General features: G+C 38.2%; 1 protein-coding gene across 1 annotated transcript; it reads left to right on the top strand.

Moving 5' to 3' along the window:
* Positions 1-1,898: 1,898 nt before the first annotated feature.
* LOC125483994 (B-cell lymphoma/leukemia 11A-like) lies at positions 1,899-15,552 on the top strand (the record flags this gene model as incomplete). Its single annotated transcript, XM_048600984.1, has 2 exons — positions 1,899-3,794; positions 14,637-15,552. Coding segments are annotated over 2 exons (2,160 nt in total), but the record flags the coding sequence as incomplete, so codon positions are not given.
* Between the last annotated feature and the right edge of the window lie 996 nt (positions 15,553-16,548).

The following is a 16,548-nucleotide window of genomic DNA, read 5'->3' as shown; positions in this document are numbered from 1 at the left end:
AATATTCGACGTGATTCTACAATTGGATAATTGCTGGTTAGTGCAGAAGGTACAAGGAACTATGCTGGAATCAAGTTACAATTGCCAATTGTCATCTCAGCGTGGCACACTGTGCGCACTGGAAGTTACGTTTATTAATACACAGGGCCCCATTCTTTACACACTGAAAGAAATGTAGCCAGATTGCGCCTGTTTCAACTAAATGAAATTGGTGAAAGCCATTTGAAATTCATTTCTCACAGCAATGTTCTGACTAATCAGAGTCAACTTGCCTGGTTTAAAATTTAAACAAAGCATGACGGTTAACTTGCTACTTGCTAACCAATAAACACACTCCCTATTTATTTCAGAACCCCCTTCCCCTCCCCCATTTCTGAAGAAGGGCCTAGGCCCGAAACGTCAGCCTTCCTGCTCCTCTGATGCTGCTTGGCCTGCTGTGTTCATCCAGCTCTACACCTTGTTACCTCAGATTCTCCAGCATCTGCAGTTCCTACTATCTCTCTAACACACTCCTCCCATTCAGTATAAGTGAAAGTTTTCTCCTTGAAGTGATATTCTTGCCAAATGTCCTGATGAGGGCAAGATGAAAACTGTGACAAAATGTATTTTTTTTTTCAGAACATATTCTGTATTACCAAAGGTCTACGTTATGCTTCCTTTATTGTTGCTGGGTCAAACTCTAGGGGCTGTCTTACTAACAGCTCTATGAGCATATCTATACCATATGGACTGCAGCGCTTCAAGATAGCAGCTCACCGGAACCTTCTCAGGGGCAACTGAGAAGGGCAATAAACTTTGGCCTAAACAACAATGTCACAGTCCCATGAATTAATTTAAAAAATATACTTTCATCAACGGGTGCCACATAATGTAATTTTGGAATTTAGATTTATCATGGAGTGTCATTATCTGTTACCCACTCTTCTATTTTTATATTAAAATAAATATTGTTTAGCTATTTATTCTTCATTTAATTAGAGCACTCTGTGTTTGCATATAATTTAGATCACATTGCTTTTTCCACTTCAGACTTATGAGTGAAACATTGCTCATTTTGTGTAACCTGACCATCTCACAATTCCAATCAATTGTTTAATTGTTTCAGTAGGAATTAGATGCACAGCTCCCTAAGGTCCTGATGGTGATCATATTCTGCAGCTGAGTCATAGAGATGCAGATTTACAGGTTCATTTTCTGTTCTGAACTGAGTTGTTTAATCTCAGGTGAGGTTGTTGCCTTAGGTTTCAGCAGCTCCAGATTGATGGAGGTGAGCGTTGTTCGGAATTCTGGTCAATATGTGAAATGGTTAGCTGGTTGAGGTTCTGAAAGGCGACCGGTATCTGTTCTGCCATTGCTCATCAAGGGCCACTGTCTTCAGGATGGAAAGAAAGACCGAATAAAACAGCTCAGATTATCGCTGTCCAAGGCAGAATAGTTTTGGATAGGCAGAGTCAGGGGATTAAATCATGGTTTACATTTAGTTGTTTGAACTGGTAAATGTTTTAATAACTGTTACCTATATATCTGGAGTCTGAGTGCAAAAAATGGGTTCTTTTTTGGTATCTGATTTGCCTTTTAGAAAATTTCCCCCAAAAAGGATTGGGATAGCAAATTTACAAGTTGTTTTTTTGTTGCCGGGAATAAAATTACCATTGCCACCTGGATTACTGAATGAGCCGAGCAGTAACCAAAGCAGTTTGATTAGATAAAAGAAAGGTTCACAGCCATTTTAAATGGTGTGAAAATAATTGACCATTTGGATCAAGTTGTCCCACAGTGCTCTTTAATTTTCTGAATAGTGAGTTTATTTAATATTTTTTCTTCCTTTAAACAGGTGTTTGAACGTAATGGTTGAGCCTGGTCTCCAGTTGCCCTCACACTGACATTGTTTGTTTTCTCTTGCAGGAAAGGATGAGCCCAGCAGTTACACTTGCACAACTTGCAAACAGCCATTCAGTAGTGCATGGTTTCTCCTCCAACATGCCCAGAACACCCATGGATTCAGAATTTATTTGGAAACTGAGCACGGAAGTCCATTAACCCCCCGGGTTGGTATTCCTTCAGGACTTGGGGCAGACTGTGCCCCTCAACCTCCACTTCATGGACTTCACATAGCTGACAGTAGTCCTTTCAACCTACTGAGAATGTCCGGGCCTGTTTCACGGGAAACTCCAGGGCTTGGAGAAGGACGCTTTCCCCCTACGCCTCCGTTGTTTAGTCCTCCACCTCGGCATCACCTAGACCCGCATCGAATGGATCGGTTGAGTGCTGAGGAGATGGCAATGGTCGCCGTACATCACACCAGTGCCTTTGACAGGGTACTACGTCTTAACTCCATGCCTATTGAGCCACCATCCATGGATTTCTCTAGGAGACTTAGAGAGTTGGCTGGCAACACTTCCACTCCTCCATTGTCACCGAACCGTCCGAGTCCTATGCAAAGGCTATTGCAACCATTCCAGTCGAGCAACAAATCCCCATTTGTCAGCACACCACCCCTCCCACCCCTCCAGCCCACAGCACCTCCTGCCCAGACTGTGCTCAAATCTAAGTCTTGTGAATTCTGTGGGAAAACATTTAAGTTTCAGAGCAATTTGATAGTGCACCGTCGAAGCCACACCGGTGAGAAACCGTACAAGTGCCACCTTTGTGATCATGCCTGCACTCAGGCCAGCAAATTAAAGAGACATATGAAAACACACTTGCACAAGTCCTCACCTATGACAGTCAAGTCAGACGATGGGCTTTCCACCGCAAGCTCTCCTGAACCGGGTACTAGTGACCTTGTTGGCAGTGCCAGCAGTGCCCTCAAATCTGCAGTAGCCAAGTACAAGAGTGAAACAGATACCAATATGATTCCAGAAAATGGAGATGAAGAGGAGGAGGAGGAGGAAGAGGAAGAAGAGGAGGAGGAGGAGGAGGAAGAAGAGGAGGAACCCGAAAATGATAATAGATCTGATTTTGCCTTTGGTGTCAATCTAGAGAGTGGGCGTCACCATGAGAATAGTTCGAGACCTGTAGAGGAGAAGAGATCTTTGCCTGAAGTGATGCACAGCATTACCATGAATACAATGCAACATTATGGTGAGGCCTTTCACCAAGTTCTTGTTGAAAAACACAAGCGGACTCATCACTCATCTGAAACAGAAGTTCAAAGAGATACTTATGATGAAGATTCAGTCGCTGGTGAATCTGATCGCACAGATGATGGTACAGTCAATGGTAGGGGTTCCTCTCCAGGTGAATCAGCCTCTGGAGGCTTATCCAAGAAGCCTATTTTGGGAAGCCCGACTTCCCTTAGTCCTTTTTCCAAACGCATAAAACTTGAGAAAGACTTTGACCTGCCATCAGCACCTTTGGCTCCCACGGACAATGTTTACTCCCAGTGGCTTGCTGGTTATGCTGCCTCGCGACAGATGAAAGACCCATTCCTCAGCTTTGGAGACTCCAGACAATCGCCTTTTGCAACTTCATCTGAGCACTCTTCAGAAAATGGAAGTTTACGCTTTTCCACTCCTCCAGGAGAAATGGATGGTGGGATCTCAGGTCGGAGTGGCACAGGAAGTGGTGGAAGCACGCCCCATATCACTGGACCTGGTCCTGGACGGCCCAGCTCCAAAGAGGGCAAGCGAAGTGACACATGTGAATTTTGCGGCAAAATCTTCAAGAACTGCAGCAATCTCACAGTCCACCGGAGAAGTCACACAGGCGAGAGACCATACAAATGTGACCTGTGCAACTACGCCTGTGCCCAGAGTAGCAAGCTCACGCGACATATGAAAACGCACGGTCAGGTGGGGAAAGACGTTTACAAATGTGAAATTTGTCAGATGCCTTTTAGCGTGTATAGTACCCTCGAAAAACACATGAAAAAATGGCACAGTGAGCGCTTGTTAAATAATGATATAAAAACTGATTAGGTGTATTGATGCTCAAGTTCCCTATAGCTTTTCTATTCTCTTGTGATCAAACGAAGTGGAAGCTGAGGACGTGAGGAACATGTGCTTAATGCCAGCACGACTGGTTTAACGTCACTGATGAATGCATGATTTGTATCGGGGCAATACTATTGCATTTACGCAAACTCGAGCCTTTCTCTTGTGCAATAATTTACGTGTTGTGTATGTTATTGTTTTTTTTCCTAATTAGACAGCATGTATGGTATGTTTGGCAGTTTAATTCTGTCTTCAGTTGGTGTTGAGTAACTACCCTTCTCTGTTTTTTTTTGGTTATTGAAAGAAGACTACCATGCTGCATAGTGTCCTGTAACACATATCATGTAAAGTTTAGGTTGTAACATAGAGAGGGAGAACAAAATGAGGGAAAGCAACCCTCCCCATTTATTCCTTTGTTTAACCCTCTATGGACAGACTGGAATTCGCACTGTTAAAACCATTTCTTTTCCAAAAGAAAAATCTGTCCTCAAAGGGTTAATATATTAAATTAGAACAAAACAATTGCTAGCCTTGACTTTTGGAGAAGAAAATAAATTTGATGAAGATGATTGGGTGAATACTATCGAATAATCTGAGTGCCTTGCATCTATTTAAACTGTATTGGTTTTCTTTCTATTCTTCAGTTTAGTACTGGAGGAGTAGCCTTGGGTTTACATTGACCCAAGTAATGGTTCTACATCGTGCACCTGATTGTTTTGGCTACCAGTGAGTTAACCAATTTTCAATATTGAAGCAAAATGAAAACAAAACACCGAGGAAAAAAGTCTTGACAAATCCATTAATATCACAGCATCTATCTGATCCCGAAAAGTCATGCTTGGTTCATACACCACACAGCAGTTGTACAAACATAAAGTGATACATTAGTGCTTGTCCAGCCACCCACCCCCCGACCCCCCCACTCCCAGCTTTTACTTAAATCGCACTTAACTCTGCTTGTGACTTCTATGCCCTTTCTTTAATCAGGGGTACAGAGGCTGAGCAAAAAGACAAAAGGATAAAAGACAGCTCAGATAGGACAATTAAGTGCACTGTACAATTTTCCCAGTTTACAAACATATAATTAAGGGAAAAAAACTTACTAAAATACTAAGGAAAGGAAAATGGACTGATTTGTTTAGTGTCAATTTGCCAGTCATTGACTAGAATAGTGCACCTGGCTAAACTTAAAAAGAATATTAAGTATAAAGCAACACGATTGAACATCACGTCTCCTCAGCGGACTATAACGGGACTGCAGTTGATTTAGAATAAATAATCTCGCTCCTACAGTGAAAGATGTTTTGTACAGATTTTTTAAGTATAAATGGTAAGAATTTTTTTTTTTTAAAAGAGACACTTCATTATGTTAGGGAAAAGTATATTTTAGGGTTCCAGTGTCTTGGTGGTTGTCAAGACTCCTACATGTTATACAGTTAGTGGATACTCTGCCTTGGATACACAGCTCTTCAGGTTGTACAAAACTCACATTGGGAAAAGGTTTAAGATTATATATATATAGTACTTAACTATAGGAAAATGCACACATGTTGATTCCTATGCTAAACACATTTATGGTCTCTACTTTTCTGTATTTCTAGAATGGTTATTTGAAATAAATGTTCACCTAGTGTAGGCACAATAGTATTTATATTGAAGCTTGTATTTTTAACTGTTGCTTGTTCTTTAAAGGTATCAACGTACCTTTTTTTGGTAGTGGAAAAAAAAACACAGGCTGCCACAGTATATTTTTTTAATTTGGCAGGATAATATAGTGCGAATTATTTGTACGTTTCAACAAAAAAAACAAACAAACAAAAAAAAGTACACACCCGTGACATTGTATAGATAAGAGGTCGTATAACGGCCACTTGGGGGTAACTTTAGAAAGTCACACCAATGGTCAAAGCGGATGGTTGTACATATTGTTCCCTTCCTGCTGCCATACAGTATACAGTACTGCAAGCTAATGTTTGTTCTGTAGTGTGCTTCTGTCTCCTAACCTCTCACCTACTACATTCCAGCATCTAACTTCATATGCAGTAAATTAAATGTTTGCAGTTTTTTCATTGCCAAAAACTAAATGGTGCTTTATATTTAGATTGGGAAAATTTCATATGCAAAGCATATTAAAGCCGCTTGAGTCAATACATTTTTGTAAATGGCAATGCAGAATATTTTGTTATCGGCCTTTTCTATTCCTGTAATAAAAGCTGTTGTTGTAACTTGAAAATTATCTTTTACTATGGGATTCACTATTTATTATTGCTTATGTGCGCTGTTCAAAACGGATGCACTAAATTGATCTTTTTTCCATTTTATTTTTTAATTTTTTTTCTTTGTTTAGATGACCAAAGGTCATTACAACCTGGCTTTTATTGTATTTGTTTCTGGTCTGTGTTAAGTTCAGGAGTCTATTGGAAACCACTGTCTGTGTTTTGGCAGTTGTCTGCATTATCCTGTTCACATGCCCATTTTGTCCCTTTATGAAAAAAAATAAAAAATTTAAAGCTAATTGGTGAACCTTGTGTGTGCTTATTTATTGCTTTTCTCATTTTTTTTAATTTTTAAATTTATTTAGTTATTTGTTTTTATATGGCATACTCCAAATAAGTAGCTTTTGCTCCAGCTCAGGTTTATCTCTGCCGTGTCCCCTTTCTCTGACCTATTTAAATTTTGTTAGCATGCTGGAGAAAATTGCCTGTCTTCTATAAAGGTTTAACATTTCAGATGACCATCAAATTCGCAAATTCACAGAGTGCCGTGTGCAGATTTGTATCCTGCATGGTTGGGGATTACTGGCCATTTGGCTAGATTGTACAGACCATTGGCTATCCAAAATTTTTAAAATAATGTTTTTACTGTAGAATGAAGCATACAATAAATTCTTTGTTACTAACAGAGTATTCAGATAGAATATTTAATTGATATCTATTTCCTTCACCTTCTTCCCCAAAGAGTGCATGACCAATCTTCATATCTGTGCACTCTGTGTATACATTTAGAGTTAATTGTCAGGTAGCAGTTGGATATGCTGGCACTACCTTTTTAATTGCATTTCACCACATCAATTTATTCCTAAACCCCATATATTTGGACCTTTTTATGTAAAACGATAAACTATTGAGTGTAGCTGCTCTACTTGCTCAGCCAATGTTGCACCTTCTGCTTATAAGACATGGGCCCAGATTTTGCAGTTATAGTGACAGCGAAACTGTCAGTGTTCGCTGTCATTACAACTGTGAAATTAACAGCAAGTTCTGGTGCCTGCACATGCACAGTTAAACACAGAAATCCACAAGTTACTGTCAGTGATTCCCTTCATCTTCACAGGTTACATTGAGTCCCCACAGACGACATGTCTAGAAATCACTCAACTGACGAAAGCTTCCCTTTTTGTATTGTAATATTACTGTTAAATACTCCAGTAAATGAGATGGCCTGTTGAAAATTTTTAACTGAGTTTTTAACACTGTACTAGGTTATGTCTTCTGCTGAAGAATGCCTCTGAGCCTGGAAAAAAAATGTTAAAATGTCAAGTTTTTCCACTGTGAAAAATCGTAGATATTAATGTAGTTAATTTTTCTTAGATTTTGTTTGATACTTCACGTTCTAATCCAATCTTCGTCTCATGCTGTAAAATTGATCAAAATGCACGTTAATGCACTTTACTTCCTAGTTTGCTTTCTGTGAGAATGTCATGATGGCATCTCCATTGTTGGACGCCTGGAGATTCCCTTGATTTGATGCCACAAATCCACACCACGGAGATCAGTAGGTCTTATGTGGGCAGCTTTCTTCAAGGTCAGCGGCGAGGACTGTCGCTTCGCTGCTGACCGCAAAATCCAAGCCATTGTTTTGGACGTTGAGACCCTGATGAGCTCAGATGGTATGATATAGATAAATAACAAATACTCAGAGGTTTGGTGGTATTTGCATTTCTTCATGCAGGTGAGGGAAAATGTAATAACTTAAACTGCAATGCAATGGTTTGGCCTCGTGGTCTTCAAATAATATCTTGTAACTCCTTAATAACCATCATAGGTTCTGTTTGTAACGCAAGTGTGCGTTCCCTCATGTTTTACAGCTTTATTGCTTGAACTGTATCATAAGCTTCAACTCCAGAGATGTCTTTCCAGCAGGGATTATAGGATAACGAACAGTTAAAAGCCCTAGACTTTTTTTCAAACCTCGTTCTATGCTGAGAATGATCATTATTCATTTGTTGTCTCCATGGCCCACAACAGTTGACTTGGTATAGAATGTGGATGTACTTTGTTTATGTGGCTCGGAACCATGTTGGGGAGTGCACTTAATGACTGAATCTGATTTGACTTGTTCTCACAAGTATGGCGATGCCATGGCTATCAATATCAATTGTTAGAAAGGTAGGGAGAAGAGAAGAGAAGGCTGCAGCACCATGTGGATCAGAGTAGGGAGGGGGGGGCTTTGAGATTGGAGACAGGAAGGGGGTGACTGTGTTACCATGAGGTATACCGTCATTCTGTAATTTGTATGTCATATCGTCCAGGTCAAATATGAAAATCTTAACAATGTTTGAGACTGATGTTGAATTGGTGGATTGTCATTGAGTTAGATTTTGAAACTTAATGCCCAAACTTAAATATATAATTAATGGCAAAACCAACATAAAGAATTAAGGCCAAATTAACAAGTTGGAAAAGTACCAAGAATGCCATTGATGTCCAGGATTTGTTGCTATCACCGAAAGAAACTAAAACTAGGAATTATAGTTATAGGGTTTTCCGAGATGGGTGTAATAAGAAAGGAATGTCCACTTGTGCTGCTTTTTCTAGTCAGTTCCATAGAATAAGATATTTAAGTTGGTACGTTTTGATTATTTTTTACCCTTCATCTGAAAACTTTGACTACTGCTATACTTCCACAGGATTCCCCCTTGTACGTTGCTTAATTGGCCATTTCTTTATATTTGTGTCCACTGGCTATTTGACCAGTGAAGGCATTACAACAAGCCAGATCCTGTCCTCATTCAGTGCCTGTTGAATTACATTTCCAACATTGGATGAGAATCAGGAATTGGGATCTTGGTTTGTTTTCCCTTTTCTACCCTGTGAGCATTGTGGTCAACTGTAACATTCTGCTGCTACTTGATTTGAGATCTGCTAATCAAGCACAGGCTGGATATCAAAGCTGGAATTTTTTTAGGGCTCAGTTTTATAGTGGGAGTAAAATTGGATTTCACCAGTAGCATAAAATTGACTGTTAATGCATCAGCAGTTCCATTTAGCACAAAACTAGTTTGTCCATTGACATCAATGAAACAAAGATCATACTCAATGTAAAGCAGACTGCCTACTTGCTGCAAGCCTGAATTTTGCTACTGACAAAGACCGGTTTCACTCCCAATGTCTTTCCCACTGACTCCCCATAGGAGTCTGCAAATCTGAGGATTTTTATATTCATGATAATATTAAGTTGAATTGAAGTTCAAAATGAAAGAAATTTTTTCCCCCAGATTTGCATGACCAAATAAATCCACAGTAGAAGTTACTTTTGGGAATGTTAGCAAACCTCTAATTAAGATGTTTGTATGATTTTCCTCTCTCTACTATTATCTCGGACACATTGATCATTGGGTTAAAATAATAAATGCTAACTAATCTTACAATACCGTAGCAGTAGCTTTTAGCTTATCATTTAATTTTCTTTAGAGTTGATTATATGTTTCCCGTATTAACAAAATCTTTTCAGTGTCTGATCAGTGCAAAATTTGGACACACAGAGTGGGTAATATATTAAGTTTTCCATATTTCACAGTAACTAGGGTACCATCCATTTTTGTCCTTTTCAAATGGGTGCAAAACAGGGGTTAATAGGCATTACCCTTTGCACCAATTTTACATTTTGAGAAGGGGCATGAATCGGTAATCGCTCTGCTCTTGTATAAAGGTGGAAACCTCTGAAGGGTGCAGCACTTGACCAGCAGCCAAGACATTGCAATATAACTGGCAATGAAAATAGAAAATTTGGAAAATAGGTTGCAGCACCCAGAAATTATGCTTAAACTATTTCTTTTTCAAATACTGACTGATCTGCCGAGTGTTTCCATAGTTTTTTATGTGAAATGTCCAGAATTCACTGATATTTTTTCTTAAAAAAGATTTAATTTGTTAAATAAATTTAAGGTTTTTTTAACTTAACATTGATATTGCGATTGCTCCAGATTTAGTTCTGCCAAATGGAGAACATTACACCTTTAAAACTTAGGTGCCTGTGGGTATGTTTCTGTTGGCATCTCTTCATACACCAACAGCCATATTTCAAACAAATCATTGGTGCATGCATCTTAGAGTCCAAATACTGCAAGTGAAGTGGCAAAAGGAATTAGTGGCTTTCTCAGACTGTTACACATTAATTGCATTATAAAATCGTGAACTTGTGAGGCCTTTGTGCATTTATGAGAATTTCATGAGCAGATTCATGTGACAAGCAAAACATGTAAGGTACCATTGTAAAACTATATACAAGTGTGACCCCATTTTCTCATAAATTTGGTATATATATTCCTAGTTACATGTTATTTGAATTATTGAAACTACAATGTCACATTTAATTTAATCAATACATTTATAAAGCAGCAGACATTTTTTGTTTTATAACTGGAGACAGGAGGAAGCCAGGGAGCTACACCTGCACTGTTCTGCATTATTGACACGCAAGGGACATAACAGCCCAAACTCCAAGATCTAGAAGCTGTATGTTGCAGTTCCTTGCTTTAATGGGTAAGACTACACTTACTCTGTTTATGCTGCGATTGAGGAACTTTTCAGCTGGAGCAGTTTAACAAATCCAATTCCACCTTTATATAATGATAAGCCTTTGAAAACTGAAAACCTATATGCAAAACTATTGGTATTAGATTGTTTTATCATTTTGTTTCGTATTTGGCATCTTGGGCCTGCTTTGTGGGCATATTTAGGACAAATTCTATGGTCTATGTTAGGGGAGTCACTTTGAATAAATATTTTTGACATGTTAATGTATTGAATTTTTTTAAAGTACCATTTTTAAAGAAAAAAATCAAGATTCTTAATTGAAAATAATCAGTTTGACAGAGAGGTGTGCATTAGTCCAGAAATATGTTAAGGACCAATAACAAATGTGCAAACCAGAGACCGAAAATGAAGGAAGAGGGGAGAAATAATATGAAATATGTATTTTTGAGATGAATGAAGATCTGTAGACACAATACTGAAGTAAATCAACAGTATATTCTTCAGAGATGATTTGTTTTTCAAAATATAAATTTGATTTCTGTTTTTTTGTTAATTATTACTATGTTAAAGGCACTAAATTAATGCAAGTTGTTGCTAAAGCACATTAGGGAGCCAGTTGGAATTTTACAACAACTGCACAGCCTCCTGGTCACTTTTACAAGGGGTGGGGTATTTTGGAGGGATGTGTTGAAACAAATCTTCATATTGTGTAGTTTAAAAGTACTTCTAAATATAACTGCTCAGGCAATTTTTAAAATCTTTTTTAAAATAGTTATATTTTAGAATTAATTTTGCCATCTATTGATGCAACCATGGGTCATGCAGGATGTTTTGTGCTGACTTTTGTTACTCTGCTCCTCTGCAATACATATTCATTAGAATGACACTGTGCTAAAGGAGTTAATTTGTGAGGACAGGTTGCATAAACTAGGTTTCTAGTTCTTTGAGTATGAAGGATTAAGGGATAATCCAATTGAGGTGTTTAGGTGATTAAAATTGATAGGATAGACAAAAAAAGTATTTCCTTTGATGGGAAATAAGGTTGCACAATCTTAAAATTAAAACTAGACCATTCAGAGAAGATGTCAGAAAGCATTTCTTCACACAAGACGTAGTGAAAATCTAGAACACTTATTCCCTGCATGTGCTGGAAGTTCAGCTCCCTTTTAAGAGTAAACCAGGACAATTCCAGAGTTGATTGTGAGCAGACTGAGCACATTGGACTTTGTATTTGAGAGCCTGTTTCTTGAGTGTTGTTTTGGTGCATTGATAGTCTCTGTACCTCCTGGGCCAGAAGACCTGATTTCAATCCTGGCTGCTCCACGGGTATGTAATAACATATCTGAGCAAGTTGATATTTATGTACCAAAGATATTTATATCTTCCTTTAGAATGCTTTTGGGCAGGGAAATGATCCAGAAGGGAAAGTTGGAAACTGATGTTTGTGGTAAACTATGTATTTACATCAAAACCCTTGTAAATTTCTGAAAGTCTTTTGCTGTCTCATTCAACATATGGATTTATGCCTGTGAAACATACCTCACTACCCCACAAAAATAAGCTACTGAGGATAAGTCAATGAAAAATATCAAAATTAAAATTTAAACATTTCTGTCAGTCTAAGATATTAAAGCATGTAGACCCAGGATGTATGAATGTTAACATACAGATCAGCCGTGATTTAACTAAAAGACAGAAAAGGCTTGAAGAGATGAATGGCTTGCTTCTGCTTTTGTCTTCTACTGGGGAAAAAAAAGACTTTACTTTTGTTAGTGTTACTGAATCCTATTTTTCTGATAGCTATTATGAACATTCTGATTCAACATGGAGGACTAGAACTTACTGTGTTCCCTAATTTTATCAGAAAATAAACAGAATAACACCTCGCCTATCTCCTTTCTTGCTAAAATTAATAAAACCAGATATTTCAAGTCCCTGGTGACAACATTTTGTTAATCTCTACAAAGCAGCCAATGATTGCTGTGCAATAAATTGAGGATCGTCCTTCTAAAACTTGTTTTTGCTATGTAAGTAAAATGATGAAAATGAACTTACTGCTGGGAACGAGGTACTGGAGGGTGATCTGTGGATTAAATAAATGCTGTTTGAAGCCTGAGATTTGCTTTATTAACATTTATTCTAATCCACTTTTCTGGAAATGATCTGTTTTTAACCTCAACTAGAAATATATCTTTATTGTGTTAATAATTTGACCTTACTTATTTGTATTTCACTGCATCTTGACAACATGTAGTAAACTTAGTGTTGCAAAGCATGTGGCACGTAAACACTGTTTTGTCACCAAACATGCAACAGTGCTGCAGTAAACATATTCATAATCAGCACGTATAGTAATGAATTTTTTTTTTACGAGCTGAGTCAATCCTGCCCTATTAATGGAGCCAAATCAAGATAACGATTGTCTGTATATCAGAGCAGATTAAATCATCCATTTCAGTATTTTAATTCACTAATTTGTTGCTGTGAATTTTTTTTTGAATTGGTCCCCTTTTTAAGTCTATTAAGGCCATGCATCATTCATTTCAAAGCAGACAGTTAGCTGCCTCTAAGGCCTATGCCAGAGCCATTCTTTAGCTGACCTTCGAGAGCTTCAGCTGGTGGCCTATGGTGAGTTGTTGTCTACACTTTTTCTTCCTACTGGATGATTCCCAAGACTTGGCTGGTGTCACTGCTAACTATAGAGTCAGGATTGAGAATTCATGTTCTATCTTGTGTAGGTTCTCCATTATCTCGCCCTATCTACAATTGGATCATTTCAACCTATCACACCAATATGGTGAATAATCTATTAAGCAAAATAGGAGTTGTCTTTATGAAGATGTTGTAACCAGGTAAAATGATGTGGAATTCATCTGCTAACAAAAACATAGGTCATTTCAAATCAACATATTTTAAAACAATTTAATTTTAAACCATGTCAAATTAGACTACCTTTTTTTTAGTTTTTTCAAACTCATTTTCTTTCTTGATTTGTGACCAGTGCAAAAATTTGAGGAAGATTCTGTCTGTACTATATTGTAAAACGGTCTCTTTTTTAAGTGGGTTAAGTTCAATAAACAGTGCACTGAGAAACTCTCCGTGCATTGTGAGCATTTTGTTAAACCAATTGGACAAAATTTTCTAAAACTTATTATCATCTAGACATGGGCAAAATATTTTCAACCTCCATATAAAAGCCCCTGATTTTTCTGCTTATAAGAGTTCGAAAAAGTCATAGAATTTTGGACAACAAATTTTTACTTTGCAAAATTTTCCAAGTAGCTGTTTAGAAAGTTGTTTGATATGCAGCACTGTGATTTTTTACCTAAATACAGTCAAACCAATAATACTGCACAGGAGAAGCATGGATATGAATTGTAAAGCAACTTCCATTATGCAAATAGTCTTAGAGTGGATTTTTAACCATAAAGAAATTGTGGCATGATACTTGTAAACGATTTGTAATTTGTGTCTTTATTTAATGTTTATTTAAGCTTGAATACGATGATGTTTTGCTGTTATGTTGTGTGACTGAACAAAGTTGCATTTTATAGCATGTTTGAATGACACATATGATTAGGGCTTAATGGCACAATACAGTTTCATTTGTTCTTAAGCAGATTGGGTTTGGTAATGAATGCTGCTGGCCTATCCTGGGTACTTTATACGTTAAAAGTGTAAAACTGTCAAAGGTAGGGATGGGTAGAAGGTTGATAGTTTAAAAAAATGTTTTGATTACTATTTCTGTTACTAATTTTTATGTCCAAAATTTAGTCCATTTTAGTCCAAAATCTTCATCCAATGCAATTGATGTTTTTGTTTCCTTACAACCCTATCACTTCTTTATTCACTGTTTTTTAGTATTTGTTGATTCTTTTGAAAGAAATGTTACGCACATTTACCTGAAAGTAGTGTAAATCTCTTTTTAACTTCTTTCTTTCAGTTTTTCTCTCCTTCCTCTTCATTTCCTGAAGGTAGTGACTCATTGGGATACAGATCTACAAGTGCCTGCAGACCGGCTGTGCATCATCTCTGTGGCCATTCCTCACATGTGAGCCTAGACATTGAGTGCTGTGGGAGCATTACAGCTCAGCCAGATCTTGGCCTCATCCAGCCACCACTTAGACCACATTATGGTCGGGGTCAATGGATAATGACCAAGTGTGGAAATCCTGTGAGAATTTCTCATCTATTCCCCTCCTGGTGAATGAAGACCAATCATTGAATCCCATTTTATCTCAGTTGAGACCAACTGATTCCATACAAAGCAATGATTGGATTTGGTATCTTCCAGGCCATCCCTAACTGAGGATAGTACCACGTTCTGTATTTATTCCCTGAAAATGTTCGTCGGGAGTCAGGGTTTTGTTGAGGAGGTACTGTAACCTTTTCTAATAGACTCAGCAATCATATTAACAGATGGGGAGATGAAAGAATAATGAATAGGATTAGCAATTTCATGTGTTTTAATGGATGTGCTCAATTTATGTGATGAAATATTTATGCAGTATCGCTTAGGAAATCATGTTATCATAAAGAAGAATTGTATGGACACGACTTAGTGAATATGAGATAATACAGTGTGGAGCTGGAGGAACATGGCAGGCCAGGCAGCATCAGAGGAGCAGGAAAGTTGACATTTCGGGTCGGGACCCTTCTGTGATCTATTTATGATGCAAGTTGATTATTCATGTAAATTTGGACAAGGAAGCGCAAATTGGAGGGAGTGTGGTTGATTTAAAAAAAAATGTTTTTATTGTTTATAATATCCCATATATATAGAGGTGTTGTATTTATTATAGCAGAAGAGAAAGTGAATTATTTATGAGGATCTTATTGAGATAAATATTTCAGCTCTGTGTCTGCTTCACTTTTTTAAATGTCAAAACTCAAAATCTTCATATTATAAATAGGAAATAATGTGTGCTCCAACTTACAAATCAGATGAGATCAAGTTCTAAGCCATGAAGTTATAAGGATAGCTGATGCATCACCTCAAGCATTAGGAGTCTATTCCTGTAAGCTTGCTTGTATATCAGAGCTACAGATTAAATCCTAGCTTCCCTTGTTACTCTACAGAGTCCAATTTCGAAATTCAGACAGTGGGCCTGTTGTTCTTATCCGTGTCGGGGAACAAACTTTGAGGTTGTTCTGGGTCCCAATGATCTGCATGGACGGTGGGGCAGGACAGTATTCACAGGCCTCGATTTTCACAGGGATCGCCTGATAATTGGCTGGACAGTGGTTCAGCAGCAATTAGCAGCTATTGGGGTAGGGGTAGAGGCAGCACAGAGCAAGTACCAGCCCAATTTAAATAGTCTACAGCAACCATTACTGTGGCTGCTGGTTTACTTTATTTAATTGCAGTGGGTGGAAGACATGTAGCAGGGAAGACCGAGCTGGAACTGACACCAGGGCTTCCTCTCACTTCATAGCTGCATACCTGTGGCCTCTCCTTGACAGTGAGAGACAAAGAGAGTGGTCCTTTTTCCAGACTAGAGTAAAAGAAGGCCAGCCTGGCAACTAAACATCAGCATAGAGGTGGTTGAACCATTTAAGCAGATGCTGTGCTCAGGTCAAACTGTGTGCAATGCAGGCAAATGTTCAATGACCTGATTTGTTCTGGCAAGTTGACTCCGGTCTCTGGACATTCAACCCCCAGCAGTCATCCCGGGTGAGCAGTGTAAGGGTGTATGCTGCTCCTGAACATAATGTCCAACCCACACATCTACTGACCTTTCAGAAAGCTCATAAACCCCAGTGTTGTTGTGGACCAACCAGCAACATACACTTTTTAATGGGTATGACCCATATGGAGGCCAGCTATGCCTTACCTCATTCTCTTTTGTCCTTGC

Source organism: Rhincodon typus, chromosome 9, assembly GCF_021869965.1.
Source record: "Rhincodon typus isolate 14 chromosome 9, sRhiTyp1.1, whole genome shotgun sequence".
In the NCBI taxonomy this organism is placed as follows: Eukaryota; Metazoa; Chordata; class Chondrichthyes; order Orectolobiformes; family Rhincodontidae; genus Rhincodon; species Rhincodon typus.
Note: the sequence above shows the minus strand (reverse complement) of the source record. Positions and strands in the feature narration are given on the sequence as shown.